The 19,240-nt window shown below is 39.4% G+C and overlaps 1 protein-coding gene across 3 annotated transcripts in view; it reads right to left on the reverse strand.

The window, feature by feature from the left end:
- Positions 1-2,114: 2,114 nt before the first annotated feature.
- SLC9A8 (solute carrier family 9 member A8) overlaps positions 2,115-19,240 on the reverse strand; it is a 31,823-nt gene continuing 14,697 nt past the window's right edge. For all 3 annotated transcript variants that reach the window (XM_082326074.1, XM_082326075.1, XM_082326076.1), the window contains 12 exons: positions 18,935-19,018; positions 17,880-17,981; positions 17,148-17,182; positions 15,916-16,059; positions 14,467-14,605; positions 12,524-12,629; positions 9,524-9,640; positions 7,883-7,965; positions 5,971-6,082; positions 5,309-5,529; positions 4,061-4,207; positions 2,115-2,836 (listed from right to left, as the gene is read on the reverse strand). In XM_082326074.1, coding sequence (XP_082182200.1) covers positions 2,729-2,836; positions 4,061-4,207; positions 5,309-5,529; positions 5,971-6,082; positions 7,883-7,965; positions 9,524-9,640; positions 12,524-12,629; positions 14,467-14,605; positions 15,916-16,059; positions 17,148-17,182; positions 17,880-17,981; positions 18,935-19,018 — 1,398 coding nt within the window. In that variant the 3' untranslated portion in view covers positions 2,115-2,728. The remainder of the gene's footprint in view (positions 2,837-4,060; positions 4,208-5,308; positions 5,530-5,970; positions 6,083-7,882; positions 7,966-9,523; positions 9,641-12,523; positions 12,630-14,466; positions 14,606-15,915; positions 16,060-17,147; positions 17,183-17,879; positions 17,982-18,934; positions 19,019-19,240) is intronic.

The raw sequence follows: 19,240 nt of genomic DNA on the forward strand, positions 1-19,240 counted from the left end.
ACTTGCTCCAATTTAATTGCTTCAAAGTGATTTCATTAGTTCTAGCTATATCAGTTAATTGCTTCAATTGAATGAGTAACATTCTTCCCAGCAAACGGCTCCCACCGCGTGGAGCGCTACCGCCGATTGCCAGCAGAGGGCAGGCACCGACCAACGGCCCTGCTGGCCTGGTCCCTGCTCCCATCGGGTGCTGCAGACCCCTATTTATTTGTCAGGCGACCTATTTCACCGGAATAACGACAGAAATTAGAGGCTATTTTATATTTCAGCACGACTATGGCATAACGCTAAGCTCAGTGTAATAGCATCTCGATCAATGTGCGCCTTGCAGTGCCAAGAGACGCTCCCAGAGAGCTTCCAGCCAGCTCCTGGGCTTAAATCTTCAAGTTGAGAAACTAAGATGGATGGGTAACTAAAAAGTAATTAAGTCTACTGCTGTCTCGAAGGGTGAAGAAAAGGTCTGATTTTTACACAGCTCCTCTCCTAAGGATAAAGCAAGCACCGATTGCTTTCTGGTCAATGCCCGAAGCTGAGTTCGTGCCCCGCTCCGGCTCCCACCAGTGCGTTTCTGCTCTGGGGGTAGCAGAGAGCAGCTCTTTGAGCTAACAGGGAGGGGGAAAAAGGGGGAGAAGGGAGTCCTGTATCAGATGCAAGGCACTGGTGAGGCTGCACCTCGAGTACCGTGTTCAGTGTTGGGCCCCTCACTGCAAGAAGGACATGGAGGTGCTGGAGCGTGGCCAGAGAAGGGCAACGGGGCTGGGGAAGGGTCTGGAGCGCAAGGCTGGTGAGGAGCGGCTGAGGGAGCTGGGGTTGTTCAGCCTGGAGAAGAGGAGGCTGAGGGGAGACCTTATTGCTCTCTACAACTGCCTGAAAGGAGGCTGTAGCGAGGTGGGGGTCGGTCTCTTCTCCCCAGTAATGAGTGACAGAACAAGAGGAAACGGCCTCAAGCTGCGCCAGGGGAGGTTTAGGTTGGATATTAGGAAAAACTTCTTCACCGAAAGGGTGGTCAAGCATTGGAACAGGCTGCCCAGGGGAGTGGTTGAGTCTCCATCCCTGGAGGTATTTAAAGAACGGATAGATGTGGTGCTCGAGGACATGGTAGCGCTAGGTTAACGGTTGGACTCGATGATCTTAAGGGTCTTTTCCAACCTTGACGATTCTATGATTCTACGTGTTATTTTGGAAAAACTGCTCAGACAACACAGGATTCTAAATACATTCTTGACCTTTTATTCTTCCCAGCAGGTAAGCAGTTGATTAAAAACCTTAGTAGCAAAACCAGACCAAAAAATAAAAGCCTCACACTTTCAGAAACAAGCATGTGCACTTGCGTGGCAGATTGACGTGCAGAACTACAATTCACATTTCAACAGTGAATATGCAAGTGACTAATGAGGAATTTGGGTTGGCAGGGAGAGCAAACTGCTGCCTGTGTAACCATGGCAAACGTGCAACAAACGCCGCGGGTCTGTCGAGCTGTATGCAATTTTGAGCAAAAGGACTAGGCCGTGTACAAAAAGTGAAATGATACTGCTAATTTTGAAACAGCGTAAGCAGAAGAGAAAAATGATGTTAAGAAACAGGACAGCTTAATGAAAACTGTTTGGCACTTCCCACCTGAGGCGGCTTCAGCCATGTGCAATATTAACCTTTCTGTATCTGGATTAGGTTTTGCAGGCTCTTCTTCCTCACGTACGCATGTAGTTCAGCAAGTGAATGATATGGAAAATGCTGCTTTTGCTTCCACTCAAACCTAAAAATTCCACTAGTGAATTCTGGAGTGTTAGGGACACTTCATGAATTAAGCAAAACAAAGCTGCTGTTTTCCAAGATTTGAAGCCAAAGTGCCAGCAAGGAGCAACTGCCAGTTACAGAAACCCAACTGCAACTGGCTTTAGCCAAAGAAAAAACCCCAACACATTAAAACTAGAATTTCAAATGCAGTTCTGTACTGTGTCATACAATCCTCCATTCCCCCAAACCATGCTATAATCAGCACTGTGGATTAGGTACCTCAGTATTAAAAAAAAAAACAACACCCCCCCAAAAAAAACCCAACCCAAACCCCCCATAAAATAGAAATCAAGAATTTCTTAAAGGACAAAACTACCAGTTTTCAGAGGTGCTTCCTGGTATGTGCAATATCTGCTTTTTGTCAAGGTATGCATCTTCTCTGGATTCATAATGTGCAAATCCTGTAAATTATAGATTTATTCCAGTCGGATTCCCTTACTAGTGCTGAAACAAATTCACAGGATAAACTGTCAAGACTCTCCATGCTGTGAATGAATATATATATATATTAAAAAAAAAGTAAAGTGCAATTCATTCTGTTCTGCAGAGTCATACAATGGCTCTGTACTTCAGCATATCTTTACAGCAGATTTCATGAGAGGAAGAAGACCCCCCCATTAAACAATGCCATCATTTCACTGCAGATGTTTCTGCTTTTCAATAGGCTGCATGAAATTTGCTGTGCTGTAAAATCTGAACGAAAGGTTCTTCATTCAGTCCAGTGTCTGACACTTATGGGTTTCCATCACTGCCTAGTAATATCAAGCACAGTAGATCTGTGGTTTTATACCTAAATGTGTAGCACAAGACATGCCTGAAATCAGAAAGTTCATTCTTAGCTTTCCAGCTTTTGTGCAGGCAGACTCTTGATACTTAAATCCCCTTTTTTTTTAATGCTCTAATGATAAACTCGTTGCACTCCTGCCCTGGTCTGCTATAGCAGCTCTTGCTCATCATCTTCAGATCCTGAGGGTCCTTGTCGTACCTCTTCATACCATTTGTTTGTGAGGGTTTTCATCTGTATGCGCCCGTGATGCAAGTCCTAAGGCAAAAGCAAACCAGAACAGTTTCTTAGCTGCAATACTACTTGTGTGTTAGAGCAACACAGAAAGACTAGTTTAACATATTCCTTAGGAAATAATCCACTCCTGGTCTCTAAGCATGCAAAGCAATTCTGTTTCCTACAAGAAAATACTTATCAAGTGTTCAATCAGTAATTATTTCCATGGATGATATTTTTGACGATAGGTATTTTACCTGTGTTTTCTACACAGTCCTGCTCTGTGGGTTTCAAAAATCCTATTGCTGTCTGGATGGCCTGGCTTTGAATCTCACTGCTCTCTGGGTTCCCAGGGACAGTGGGAAGCTTGTGGCCTGCTCTGCTGATTCACATACTTATTTTTCTAGCCTTTGGTTGCAATCTGGATGTCAGCCTGTGCTTTTGGCTACCAACTATGAATCAGATGCTTACTCTGGTTTCTCGATTCCTTTTTGGTTTTGAAAAAAATGCCTTTAGTTTTTGTGGGAAAGTGCTGAAAGCATTCTTTTGAAAAGAAAGGTACAAAACAAGAGGAAAAATAGTACTTCTGTGCAGGCTAGGAAAATGGAATGTGCACACTTCACACAAAATGATCAACTCCACAGCAAAAATGCTTAATTCTATGGCAAACTGGAAAAACAGTGAATTATACAGCCAAGGAGTCTCAGGTTTCTGAGGCGTGGAGTGAAAATGGCATAGTATTTACACCTCTTGGAGCCACTCAGTGTTAAGTTACATGTTCAGTCTGGTGTCATTTTGCATTTACAGCTTCAAAGTCTTGGTCTCCCTGTGAAGAAATCTTAAAAGCAAAGGCTGCAATTCTGGTGCATATTTCCAAGATAAAAAGTGCACTCTGCAGAAAAATCATAACTCCAGAATTCACAGGACCATGTCCAGTGAAAGGCAGCAACTTTGTGTGATAGCACTTTAAAAACTCCTGATACTCCTCATGGTACTCTGCAAGATTAAAGGCGAGTTCAATAAATCCATACGCCTTTTAAAGTTTAATTGTGGTAGCCCTGAGAGATGCTCATTTAATCCAACCTGCAGTTTTACAGTGCAGCTTTTCATTACAGCTGCTCTACATATGCACAAGTAATGTACTTATGCGGCTCACTGTTCTGGTGTTGAAGTTGCATGGCTACACTACGAGCCTTGAATGGTGCACAGTGAAATGACAACCAACTCTACTAGTTTCTTTTCTTCAAGAAAACAAGACAGACTTACTTCTTGTGTGAGTCTTCTGGTGAAGAAAGGATTCAAATACTTGGCATCAAGCCACATAAACCCTTTGAGGTCCTGGCGCTTTATGTACTGGGCTTCATACTCCTCCTCTGTGAGCTCTGATAAGTGTTCAGATTCTATGGTATTTCCCTACAAAAGATCACAAATATTGGAATAACCTGAGAAATGTGGCAGTCACCCCGCCAGCTTGCTTCAGCCCTCTGCTCTGTGCTCTCCCTTCTCACAACTAATTCCCACGCTGGAATAACATGGAAATTATCACCCCAGCCTACCAGGGCTTACGGCTGTGTGAATCTGTCCAGCTGTTGATTCCTAGAGACACTTAGCTTCCCTTTTCATGTTGAAAGGTAAAGGACCTCAAATGTTCCATATTTTGTATTGTTACTATTGCTGAGAACAGATTTCTAGTGCGCAGGTTTTCTCTTGTGAGCTGGACAATGATTTTATCCAGCAAGCAACACTAATGTCATTGTCTGACTGAGAACAAGCCCTGTATCAGAACACATCCTACCCCTGTGCTCTTCCTCTACACACCTCCCTACGTGGACAGAGTAAGGTAATTCTGAAGACTGCAAACTTTTTGAAACCTCACGCCAAGAGGAGCTGTTCATCAGATCCTACCCTGCAAGTACTGTTCGATGGTTTGGGGAAAAACAGGCACATGCTCTGGGATACTTTATGTACTTCAGCCTTTTCCACAGGAGGTTTCAGACTGGCTCTTAGTTTTCTTCAGTACTCTTGCTTAGCCAGAAATTGCTTTAAAATAAAACCCAGTCAGAAGGGTGCTGTTGTTACCACCTTCTCATGGCCTTTGCTATGACTTTTGAAATAATTCCCATCTGCCTTTTATGATTAATTCATGACTCTCACTGTACTAGCTACTTTCCCTCTGTATATGACTCAATCCTGTATCATCTCCTTTATGCTTTTGCAGGGGTTACTTTAATTTGTACGGATTCATTTATAATTAGATTAAGAGACTATTTCTCCTCCCTTGGTCCAAAGTTATTTTGTGTAAACACTAACCACGTGTTTACAATAAATCCATACAGGTTTATGTCTTTGGGATATTTTAAAATTATATTGCTTGGCTTTTTCCTACCACCTTGGCTTTTTCCATTGCTTTCATTTTACTTTTTAGTAAAAAATAATGTACTAGACTTGGAAAATGTAAAAATGAAAAAAAACCAAAAAAATCAGCGATCCCCTGAATAAAAAACCCAAACAGACCATCTTCTCTGTCTTGCTAAGATTAATGTCCTTCTTGTTCCTCTTGCGTGCTTTGGAGTCCTCAATGTCAATCAGTCTGATGAGGGGCATGGTTCCTCCTCCCAGCAGCAAAATCGTGAACAGCACGATGATGATCGTTGTTGTCCCAATGAGCTGCCGCTTCTCTATTGGTTCCAAGCCCAAATGGAGGCTGAGGGCATAGGGAATTGCACCACGTAAACCTTATCAGACAGAACAATAAATCAATGAAGACTGAACCAACCTACATTGGTCCTCAGCACCCTGATAACTCAACAGGGATTCTCCATCTTTAAAAGATTTTTGCAATCCTATACCATGTCCATTTATCAGTCAATTGGTTACCACCCTAAAATGAATCTGAGCTCTTCAGATACTGTTGTTCAGTGAAGTTGCTAGACCTAGAAAGAAAAGTAAGATTCTTTACAGAAGAGATCCCTTTAGTGGAGATCACCACTGCATAGTCCTCTAGCACAAAGGGGAAAGAGAACATATCTATCTATTGCACTTGGGTTTGAGAATAGTGCAAATGTTCAGTTGAGTTTTGCTCCGCAGACTAAAAACCAGTTCTTCCCAGAGCAGCCCACGCAATGAAAAAGATAAAGCATTTTTTCCAGTTCTTCATACTTTGAGCTTTAACTTACCACTAAACCACATGATAAACATCATTTTGGGGGTGATTTTGTGATCACGGAAAAAGTTGAGTAGGTAGGAAAGTGGGAAAATATTCACTGCTCTACCAAACAGAACAAGTACCTGAAAAACAGAAATGAAAGCGAAAGACCATTTGATGTGTTACATTCACACAGGTGCCAGTTGCATCTGGGTTGTACAGGGTAAGGCGAATACGCTCTTTTTGCTCCCACGTCTTGCAAGTAGGTGTGCTGCTAAACTAACGTAAAGAAATCTCTAAGTATAGGTCAATGTGAAATTTAACTTTTTAAACATTTTGTCTGCTTAACTGAAATTAAACCAGACTTGTCACTGACAGAGACCAGACACTACTTTACTTATAATAAATAAATGAAACCCAAGAGGCATTCCAGGGAGACCAAGAATTACTTTGGGTAAAAGCTCTCCTCAGTTCAGTCAGTTTAGCTCCTTTAATCATTCCCTTGGCGCAGCAGCTAAGAGGCAGTAAGATATTTCTGTTGTCTCCCCATGGATCAGCTCCTCGGAGAAAAAGGCCAGAAGCCAAACAAATAGCATGTAATCTGGTTCCTCAACACTTCCCTGGGTACGGTTGTAAAATATACCACACATTGAAGCAACATTTTGAGAGGGGGAGAAAAAAAAATTACTATTGATTTAATGGCAGACAATTAACAAATACAGTAAAAACTTTAACTCAGAAAAGCAAAGGTTTTCAGAATGGCACTGCTTTTAAGCTCCACCACAAGCAGAACTTGGTAAGGTAAATATCCTAGAATTAGTCAGCAGGATCCTTGAAGGGCTGTGCTGTTTCCCTTTATGAATCACCTCAAAGTAACACAATTTGCATTATGCCTGTGAGGGCAATGCTACATAGAAGCAGGTGTCACACCTTAGATATATATTAGATGAGGAAGTTGGGTGTAATGCAGTGAGAGCAGTTCCCCATGCTGATATCGCTATCTGTAAATTGTAGGTAACAATTCTTCCCTTGAACCATGGACTAAAATGCGCTAGTATACGTTGCTGTACGCGACTGGAAATGGATTCACATTTCCCTCTTTTGACTCTGCAAAAGAGAATGTGTCTGTATGTCTATTCATAGAACACGTCTATTTCATGTCTATATTAAACAATTCTAATAGCAATAGATGTAGGTAACCCCCATGTGAAACATAATTCAAAGTGCCACTACATAAAGTTACACCGAAATACAGAATGAAAGAAAAAGAATTAAGAATGGAGTCAAAGAATGAATTGGAGAAGGTTTGAGTAAGGATTTCCTCTGAAGAAGGGGAGCTCAGAGTGAAGAAGTGATGTACGGACTAAATTGGTTTATGTAAACAAACTGCAACAATATATGAGAGTGAAAGACTCAAAAGCTGTAGTCCTGGAGAGATGAAATGGAGCAGAGTTTGATACTGGTTTGCGCTGTAGCTTCTACGAACTGCCCACTCACACAAATCGTTCATATGAAGCTAAAAGATACGTAAAAACTCGGGACTGTTTTCTGGTAAAATATATTCTGCAATAAAGTGGCATGTATAATAATCTCAACATCTTTTGAGATTTGTTTTATTTTAATAGATCTAATAGTGTCAAAACAAGCCAGGTTCTTCTCCTTGTTTTTAATGATCTTATAGAGAAGGGCTTCAAAATAACAGCAAACTGGAATTCCTTAGAGAAGACTGATGTATTTGTACACCAAAGTGCTGAGAACAAGAATAATAATTTCATGCTATTAGTGAGAGTTAACTTCGTGCAATATATGAAAATGTAAAAGTATTTTCATAAAAACCTATAAAACATAATAACTATTCTAAAATACTTTAACTGTAAGCTGTCTCCCCCCTCCCCAATACCAAAAACGCATCTAAACAAGTATGGAAGAAAGTAAATACCTACTATGCACCAGATGACAAAGGACATTTCAAACTTGTGAGGAAAACTAAAAATTGACAGGCCAAGAAATGCAAAAACACATGTTTCTGAAAAAGAGAAATCACATCTTAAATAAAAATTCTATAAAACCTTTTCTACTCCTATTATAAGTTACTACACATGGTACATAACATAGTATTTCCGGACTTTTGAATGCACAAAATAGGCACAAATGCCATCATGCAAAAGGCCAGATTCTTCCACTCTCGCTGTCAGTGGGCAGCACCTTAGTCTGTGTGTGTAGGCTTTTTTCAGCTGTAAATTACTAATGAGTATGAACAAAGCTAGCAAAACCTTGTTCTAAAGGCTGAGGAATTTTTTACTTGAGGAATACAGGACAAGCTGCAGAACACAAGCTACAGGAGCGACTACTAACAACTTCTGTAGCTTTGATTCAGATTCTATATAAAGCTGAAACGTCAGGCACAATCTCGTCTATTGCAAGTTGAACACTATTATAAAGTAATCAATTCATTAGATTCTTACAAATGGCAGCAGTTCATTACTGTCTTTGCAATAAAATACTGCACTGTATGATCTAACAACCCTTGTATATTCTAATAACCTCTAGAAGGGACGTTTGCAAACCTGAAATAGTACCACCACTGCACAATGACTACAGTAATCCAAACATTTTATTTCCACAGCACCAACCCGTTACCATCAGAGAATCACAGAGCCAAGATGTTTCGCCAGTTCACTGCTGTTGTAGCAAGGTAGGTTCCTTATCATAAAGGCAGTTAAAAACAGGACGGTTTTGGACAGACAGTAGCAATACCCAAGTTACTGCAGCATAAGACATTGTTTGGTCACGCTTTGGGTACTGGCTACTTACATTTGCATGTTCAAAACCTGCTGCAAACGTGTGAAATTGCACAGTATCTTAAATAACTCCTTTACAGTGACTTGAATGAATACGTGCTTTTTTAGCATTTGTAACAGATTAAGACCAAACCCTGATGAGCTACTGGTGCTCAGGTAATCAGTGCTTAAGTTTAGTTTGCAGCAAGGCCACTCCCTGACCATGTTCCAAATGCATGTTCCTGCAAACAATACGGAACACATTCATGCCATCCCCTAAAAAACAGGGATATATTTGTAATATAGAAGCATGTCATTTCTTTGAAAGTTTGGCTTGTAAAAGGCAATGGAAAGGCTACAGGACTCTGATCTGCTTGTATCACTACTTCCAAAAACTTCTTCACAATTTGTGAAGCTGTTGGTTTTGCAAGCAGCTTTTTATATCCAAAACCAGTTTAAAAAAATACCACTAAAAATCCATCTCCTAAAACTAAAAATAGACCAGAGAACTACAGGAGTCAGAGATCTCTATTCAGTTATCAGTCTTGTGGGAAATCTTAGCAGGAGCCTGCAGGATGGGAGAGAGAGATTTACTGTATGTTTTATCCAGTATGGCAGGAAAGGTGACTTTTGACTGCCTTCCAGCCTCCACTATTAGGAATTCTTCTCTTAAAGACATGTACCACTGACATAAAAATGGCTAGAAGAAAATTCACACCTCTGCTGCTCCCATCAGTATCACCATTTCAGGCAAATAAAATTTTAAACTATTAATATTAGGTATTAATAGTAGGTAGCACCTACCACACATGAAAGCGACAGTTCTCAGTGTCTGCTGCATTAAAATCTGCGTAACCGGGGACAAGTTATGGTGTGTATAGTGAGACATCACGATGCCAGAGAAGAGGATTGCCATGATACCTGTAGATAAAAATGTGGCAGTCAACACAAGAATAGCTTGCACTCTGCATATATCTGCGTTTATAGCCCTTCCTAACACAAAAGCTTACGAGGCAATAAGTGGGGTTTCTGTTACCATTGTTATTCATACTGGACTCATTCCACTGGTCATATTAAATACTAGGCGGCGTAGTATAGGTCACTTGCAAGCTAGAATAAATCCTTGTTATGTGACGTTTTCCCATAAAAGTGAGGGAAATAAAAAGCCAATTCTTGAGTGGTTTTCCTGCTTTTTGCTCTCGTAACAGGTAGAGAGGCGAGATCAAAAGAAGAATAAAAACAATTTGAGAATAGCGGGGCTAGAGAACTGTATGATTCAGTTCTCCCAGAAAATGTGTCATTCTTTCCTACCTGCTGATCAGCCAGGCCCAGTCACTCCACCAGAAGTAGAATGAGACCAACAGGGCATGGGTGTGAATCCACTCCCATGTGTAGTGTGGTGCACCACATCTAATACCATAAAAGATTAAGAATGAATAGCACACACAGGTGTCCCCCCAGTTTTCTATCAATCTGAGAATCAGAAAAGCTATTGAGACTTGAGAATTCAGGGCAAAAATTACCTTTGTAGGAATCACAGAATCATTTAGGTTGGAAAAGACCTTTAAGATCATTGAGTCCAACCGTAAGGAAGGTACAGCCTGATACATAGGGCCTGCAAGGAATGCCACTGTGCAGAATGTCCCTTGCCTCCAGCAGAAAGGGTCACTAAACCATCTGCTATAAGTTACTACAAAGATTAATCTCAGCTATCAGCTATGGGAAAAGCCACCAAATTTTCCATTACAGAGTTCTGTTGCCCTAATGACATGCATAGCTTGGACAGGGGTACAGCAACCAATATCACAGGCCAGAACAGCTACCTCAGGTTTCACTATATTTCACAAATCTTTGATTTGTGTTAGGGATTTTTTTCCCCATCTACCTTGCTTCCCAGCTCTTGGTTATTTATGGGAAGAATCTGAATTTCAACCTATTTTGCTAACTGCCTAAGACATATCACAGACGCTGTCAGTTGTTCACTGTTCATAGGGAGCTGGGTATCTTAAAGGAAGTTTTAAGCATTTCCACAGCTTCTGCATAGACTTACACCTGCAAAGGATGTCATCTGCGATGATGGTTAGGATTGCGGAAAAATTTAGCAGTCCACTTGAAGAACAACTACAGTACTCCTTGTGAGGAAATAACTGACCAAAATTGACAATATAACCCCAAAGAAATCAATTGCAATGCAGATCTCGAGGGGCCAGGGTGACATGTGGGAGTATGCCTGCTTTGCCCAAAACAAGGGAAGCTTAAAAGACTGCAGGTATTTGGCTGGAGCTACGTGCCCAGGAGTGGCCCAGATGCACACAACTGGAAGGATTAGAATAGCTGAGGTACAGTCAAAAGAATCCTTTGTTTGAAACACGGAGATGACCTGACTAAAGTCATTCAAAGTTTCTATTTCTCGAGAAGTCATTCTTGAAGGCACTTGAGCAAATTAGAGAGGTTGTCTTTACAAATAAAACGGCAAAGAACCTCTTTCATCCTGAGAGTAACTAACGAGGAACCTTACTGTAAATTCGTTTTCATTGGATACCAACGTACAGATGTGTTGGTTATATAATGCAATGGCACTGCAATTCTGTAATATTTTATTATCATTTTATATTAATAAGCAATATAAATTAGAAATAGAAAAGGCCACTTGCTGAGACCCTCCAGAATAATCTTCTAACAAGGCAAAACTTGTTTTTACAGCAATATAAATATTTTAACATATCAAACTGCTTGCTCAGGTTTCATGTAATTTAATTCCCCTACTTATCTGTTGGCCTATGCACACATACAGAGCAGTTCTGGATGCAAGCGGGCAGAATGGAATGTTTGCGTTAGGATTATACATCTTGATTGTGTAACTACCATGATTATAGGTCACATCTTCATACATATAAAAAAATACAACTCCATTGACATCAGTGAAGGTATGCTGATATACACTGCTACAGTTCCATTCCAAAATATTCACATTAGCTCACATGTATGTTTTCAGAAAGTCTGATTTCATACCTGCAGCTCACTTACAAGAAATCTAGTCCTGCTGCTACTCCTCACAAACTTGTAACATTCTTATATAGTCCAAGTTGGAGAGCAAATGTATCTTCTAATGCACTTAAACACAAAAAACAACCCAAGAAAAAAAGAAAGAAACCCAAGCAGATTCCCTAGCTATTTGAATTACTAACTGCTGCATCCCTTCCCACTTTCCTTTGAGAAATGAGACAGGCTGATTGCCTTAAAAAAAAAAACCACTTAAATCAGCAAAGGTCAGAAGCATTGGGCATCCAGCAGAACTGGACCCTGTCTTTGTAGCCGGTTCTACAGAATGACGGAAGAAGTTCACCCGTAAGCCTCTTCTCGTGGCCTTCAGCAAAACTTCTACCAAGTATTCAGAGATATATACAACACTCAGTGGTCTCAGCTGATTTCCCCAATGGCACTGAAGGACAGGCAGAAAAACAGCTACAGGGTAGTAGGCTGGACATTATCTGAGTTAGCTGAGGTAGGTGAGACCTACAGCATGCAGCTGAAATTTTAGTTCTGTGTTAGGCAGAGGTAACTGGGAAGAATACTAATATTTATGTTGGCTAACTAATGCTTATGAAAACTGCAATTATCTTTTCTATACTTTTATAACATGAAGTAGAGATTAAGTGCTTCTTTAAACTAAGCCAAAGTTAAAAGTAAGAGCACAGGTTAAATGAGAAAACGTGTAAAAAACCAGGGGCCCTCTTAGACACAAATAATATCTGCTCCCTAAGTTTATCAAAGAAAATTTCACATGCTCATTTTGCTACTCACCTGAGAGTGAGATACCTTCTGCAAGTCCATAAGGAAGGTAAGCGAAGATAATCATCATCCCAAACTCTAGGGAGGGTGTCTTCCTTAAATCAATGTGCTTTAGCACGTACACATGAAAACGTTATGGAAAAAGTAAATAAAAAAAAATTCAAAGAAAAATTTAAATCTGTGTCATTCCATTACAAAGCAATGATTATGCTTAATGTAGTTACCTATCAAATACCCAATAAAGTCTACACATTGGCCTTTGACTCAAGTATGGAAAGATTAATAATTTCTTACAAGGAGTGTTATAGAAGCTACTGCTGGTAGAAGTCTACCAGAATAGACAGACCTAGAGACAGAAAAGATCTCCTACTGATGCACCTATACAATACTGATAACAACATGCCAAATTGTTTGTTTGGATCTAGAAGGGCCATTTCCCTACATGTTCAGTCTTTGAAATCTCTGCTCCAAAACTATTGCAGAAAATCCGCAGAGGATTGTTAAATAGTAATGGCTTTTCTAAAAATAGGGGAGAGCTATGAAACATCAAATTAAAAGTAAAATAGCTCTCATTTATGTTTTAACAAAAATAACGTCCTTTTGAAACTCAAGATATTTAAAACTTACTTCACATTTGTAGTCATAAACGTGGACATTTGTCAAGGGCCGCAAGTTCTGCTTTGCATCTCACGTACGATTCTGCAGCACAGCTGCCAAGTACGAGTAAATTTTGCCTCAGACATCGTTATTTGCCACACTAAGCATGCAAGCAATCTCCTCTGTTCAGGCACTAGACTTCTAGTTACTTTCAAATGGATACGATAGATTTGCAGTAATATTAACAGTGAGGAATATTCCTTCAATCACATCCTTGCCTTAATGCTTAAAATACTCCACCTACCATCTTTGTTAAAATTCAGAGGATTAGATGCCTGTGACATGGATGTTCACATTTCTGCTGGGTCATGAACCAGCAACAACTTTCAACTATACTTATCTGCTGGCAACCAAGAAGAGATGTCCTTTGCTGCACTGAAATTTTGCATGCATAGGGTAAATCCAATACTTTAAGGCACAAATAACTGTAATAGGGCAGGTAAGCTGCTTTCCTCTTTGTCTTAATATCATTTAGGTATCAGTGAAAGAGGTGTTGAACATCTGTCTCCCTCTTTTGTTGTGATGTATGGAATAATTTAAAAGTTCATAGAATCAGGCTAATGAACCAAGAGAGGAAATAGGTCTATATTTAATCACTCTGTTCTTGTTATTTACAAACAAAGTGCCTAACCCTATGTCCCAGATGACATTAATAACTGTTCTACAAGCCTAGCACAAAAGATTACCTACAGTGAAGTCAGTGTTAACATTAAACAAGCTCTGAAAAGTAACAACGATGTCTGACTTACAACAAACATCCTTCCTAATCTCAGCAGAGAAGCTTCTGGGTTGTTCAGCAACCAATTCATGGAAGCGGAAGAGGTAAAATATAACTCAACGTAAATCCAAATAGAACCGTATATCAGCTGCCTGAATATGATACATAGGGACAAATGAGCTGGTCTGACTCAAAAGCCCTCAGGAAAAGCAGCTTTTTTTTCTTCTTTTTAATTAACTGTTTTATGCATGTAAAAAAGGAGCCATATGCTTGTAAAAATGGATCAGTACTGAAATGGAATTACCATATTTTATAACACTCCAATGCACATAATATAAGCTACTTACAGCATTTCAGACCTTAATTATGTTCATAAAAAATTGATGAAACTTTTTAACACACACCTATGCATGCTAATATAAAAACAAAATAAGCATGAGAAAATCCTCAGCCAACAAAATAACGTCTAATAAGAAATTTCCCCTAAGAAATGCTGGAGGAGATGGGAAAGAAAAATACTATTAGAATGCTGAAGTTCACCAAGTTATACATGTGTATCACCAAAATTAAAAAAGGATATTAATGCAGAAATAAGACCAGTAAGTGTGCCAAGCGCTGCAGAGCCAAAGAACATCTTAAGAAAGTATCCCAGTGCCTGTAGGAAGGTTTGCCATCCGCTTACATCTGACATATTTTCTCTTGTCAAACCTTCTGCTGTGCTAGATATAACGAAAAAATAAATAAAAAGAAACGGTTATAAATTCTAAGCCTGGATCCAAAAATACCAAGCATCTTTTGAGAACAACAACAAAAAAGATTTCCATTTCTTTGTTGCTACCACTCTTAAAAGGCTTTTACTGTGATATATATAACAAGAGGAATGTCAAAAGATGTTAAATCAAGTCTTAGTGTAATCCCCAAAGGGAAACCTAATTCTGCTAAAAATCTGGAAATCCAGCATTGCTCTTCAGAAGAATCCCCAGAATGGCGTAAATAGGCTATGATAATGCCCAGTATTGCAAAACAATTTTCCAACTTTGAAAAGGAAAAGAAAACACATTTTGCAGCGGTAAAAACTCAGGGCATGAAAAAGAAAAGAGACGGATCACATGATCTTCGGAGAAGAACAAATGAACAGGAAGACCTCTCATCAAATATTTAGGTGTGAATGAAAGACAAGAAGGTCACTTAAGAAAAACAAAGAAGCTCTTAGGAGGAAAGGGGAGAAATCTCTTTGAATTTCAGGAATGTATTTCATCGAATTCTATGCAAAGACGACATGGATTCTAACTAGTGTTCCTTTTGACTGCTGTTAGCCTTCATGGTCTTCCATAAAAGAACCACGACTGTATTAAAAGCAATTAGTTCAAAGAAAACTTACTAACTTCAGCACCTTCTTAGTATATCTGCTCCTTCTATACATTCAGAGTCACATCTATTGACTTCAGCAATAACATGAAGATTTATCTGTATTTTTTTTAATTCTCTCAGCCCCAAAGAATTATCATGGACAAAGGATAAGGATGTTGGATGTTCTTTTTCCCTGTGATAGCCTCAACGTAAATATAAAACTACTGCATGGATGTTGATGTATCCCCCTCACACTCCCAACTGAAGTGTGACTCTGGGTATAAGCCAACGATACAGGAGACACAGCTGCGTGTTTGGCAAGGTAAATATTTTTGTGCAAGCCTGAAAGGACACGTGTTGGTTTTCTGTTGTCAGGACCCTCAGATGGAAAGAGAGCTGGTAAACGTATGGACTTAGAATGCAATCAATTATCTCGGGTCCATGAGAGGAGGTACTGAGGTAGTGGTAATAAGACAACCATTTACTGTCTTCTACCTGTGCAGTTTATGTTATGGATTGCTTTTAACAAAGAAGGATCATACAAAATTCAGCTTTACACCAGAAATACATGATTTGTTCCAAATGGAGGCAGAAGAATTGCTGTAGATCTGAATAACTAATTAACAGAAAATAACTTGGTTGCTGTTTCCATAAACACGTGTAGTTCAAATGCACTTACTTGGTCAAGACAATAGAGACTGCATCATTGAGAATGCTTTCTCCAAAAACCAACATGTTAAGTACAGGATCCACATTGAGGGCATTGAAAATGGCAATAGTAGCCACAGGGTCAACTGCAGATATTAAAGAGCCGAATGCAAAACTGGGAGGACACAAAACAAAAAAGAAAACTAGATGAAAGAAAAATATGTACATAGTAAACTTACACGAACAACTAGTAACAAAGACGTTACGTGTTACAGTTTCTACATAGTGAAAAGTTACACTCTCTACTCCCATTCATAAGAACTTGAAGTGACAAAAGGGAAGTTTTTGTTTTTCATTTACTGATATACCAAAGAGAGAAGTTGTTGTCCAGCTGGAAGAGATGTTGGAGAAATACCTATCTCCCAGCTCTCAACAACAGTGTCAATGTCTTACTCCAACTAAATAAGAAAACATCAGAGGAATGGGAAACCAAACAACTTTACAGACACAGCCCAAACCCTGTAGCACACATGCATAGTGTTACCCGTTCAGGAGTACTAGAGAGGAACATTTAAAGGGAACTGCTAAAACTTCATTACTTTGGAATCCAAAGATAGACAATACAGGGGCAATGGGACTGCTCAGCTGTGTAAAGTCAAACACTGGAACCAAGTAAGCAAGATTTTTGCTGTTCATGCATGTTTTACTTGTTATGTTTCTTGCTTGCCATGCAATCTATTTATGGATTTTAACAGAAAACTGCTGCATTGGCTATACAATAAACAAACAAAGAAAGAAATCCCAAATAAACCAGGAACAAACTTTATATAATGGTAGGGTGGTGTACTCCTAAAAAACTGATTAGGTCCTTTGTGAAGTTATTGAAAAATCTACATTATTGACACTGAAAAACTCATTGTGTCTTTTAAGAGAAGATTTGGACAAGGAAGTTGTGCCCTTATCATACATATTAATAATACCAACTAATCAAAGTTTACATATTTTAACTTTAAAGGTTGGCTAAAAAACCACTATCTTTCCTGTCTAGAAAAATCACTGAGCACAGAATACTATTTGGAAATAAGGGTGTCATAAATAGGGTTTAGAAGAATGTGATCTATTTATTAGTTTCATACACCATGTTGAATCTAAGCAATCTAAACAATAACCAGAAGAGCTGGCCAACTACAGTGCATTTCCCATATACAGTTATCTTCAAGAATGCTTCATTTCATATACTACACCATTTTGCCAAGAGCTTACCTGTCTGTCATGTTGAGTTTATAAATTACATCAGCCTGAAAGAATAGGTAAAACATAAAAAAAAAAAAAAAAAAAAAAATCACAATCAACTGTGTTTTTCTGCTGTTTTTAAAAATGAAACTATTCATCAAATCCTAAGTTCGTTATCATGAAAAAAATCACAGTAGTGATGTTACCCAGTCTAACACTGCCCTCCAACAGTGATCTACTGCTACAATTCTGGTCACCCAAAATCAGGGAAGACCAGATGAAACTGGAACAGATACATGCGAGTAAAGTAACTAAGGTATTCAAAGGAATGGAAATCTGAGAGGCAAAGAGGAAAGTATGGATTGTTTGCCTAACAAAATGAAGTCTGAGAGAAAATATAATTATGTCTATATCTAATCAATGGGGAAACACCAAAGCAGAGAAGCGAAAAAAAATATTGACAGAAGAACAAACAAGTTTAATAGTGGAAATTAGAAGGTGGCTCTAGAGAATACGGGTTTTGGCACAGCCTTCCGATAGGAAGATTGAGTAAGTCAAAAAAAGTAAAACTCAAGTCTTAATTGCTTTTAACACAGAGCATGCTGTATCTGTGGAAGGGGTTGTGTAACATTCCCTCTGCGATAGCAGAGAACTGGACTTCGTGACCCAAGAATTCACTTTCACTGTTTGTCTGCTCTTGAAAAATGGACTTTCAAAGAGCAAGCTGGATAAACTTAAGTGCTTCAAAGCAGTTATTCTCACCTGGCCCAGGAAATAAATTCCTCCACCTACAATGAAAGCTGATATTGCAGTGCCAAATACAGAAAACAGAGTGATGGAACCGATGTTCTGAAAAAAATTACCCTGAAACACAATAATAAAGTAAGTAAATTAGTGAAAATTATCTGAGGGAAAACCCATGTTTGGATTTGCATCTAAATGAGATTCTGATTCACAACTGGGCTTCCGATAATAAAGCTTTGTTAGTCTGTCTGGTTCCAGGTACCCCAGGGCATACCTCCACACCATCTCCCTAAAGAGCCTGTTCTCCTGAGGACAACAGCAAATCCTGACACCCTGGACAGCATGGCAGCCTGGTACCCCAACAACAAACCAATCCTCAGATGAGCAGCTGGATATTCACCAGCACTTTGACATATTCCCCACCTGACAGAACTGTAAATTAATCCATCTGTTGCAGACAGGACATGTTGAAAAAGGCTTGTAAACTTCCCAGTTGCTAGTCCATTTCTTAGGTTGTGATTTTATATGAAAAAATCCTCAGTGCTGGTACCAATTCAGGATATTACTATTGCCCACTGCTCCCTCCCTCTCCTGCAGCACAGCTCAAGCAGAAAGGCAGCACACAGGGAGGACCAGAACCACTTCAGCCAGGACAAGTGCTGTGAGAAATGCCCATGGAAACACAGGCTCCCAGGCAAAGGGTGAAAACCCTTGTAAACATTTTCCTCTTCTTTAGCTATGGAGTGACCCCACCTTTCCCACTTCTGATCCCACTCCTTCCCATTTTGCCTCCTTCACATCAGCTCTTGTGCAGCTCTGATGAGGTAAGAAACCTCTCCAGCCAAGAAAAACAACCTCTGCGCAGTACCTAACACTTTGCCAACATTCAGTTAACAGTACCAAGCTACATTCCCTGCATTCTGGGTTGAAGAGGCTTAAATTCTGCATTCTGAGTTCCCCAATGATTAATATGTTGGAATCCAACGCAATTATTCTAAACTTCATGAACTAAAAGCAGAATGTGTTCCAAACAAAACCTCAACATGTAAAATGAGTGCCTGGCAGGGGCTAACCTTGTGCAATGAGTATCCAGATTCAAATATAATAGGAGGAAGCAAAAGCAGAAAAAACATATTTGGACGAAACATTTCTTCTTCCTGCAAAACAAAAATGAAGTATAATTTCAAGGATATCATAATTATTGAATTAACAGCAAATCTTCCAAAAGGGAAATGATTTAAAAAAAAAAATGTTGGAAAATGAAAATGGCATTAATCTTTCTCCCTTCTTATCACAAAATAAAAGACTGAAGAATAGTAAACTACTCCAGGGCTGCTACTTCTATCATTTTTATTTTTTTTTATTCAGTGATAGAAATC

The sequence above is a fragment of the Platalea leucorodia genome, assembly GCF_965183815.1.
Source record: "Platalea leucorodia genome assembly, chromosome: 13".
NCBI lineage: Eukaryota > Metazoa > Chordata > Aves > Pelecaniformes > Threskiornithidae > Platalea > Platalea leucorodia.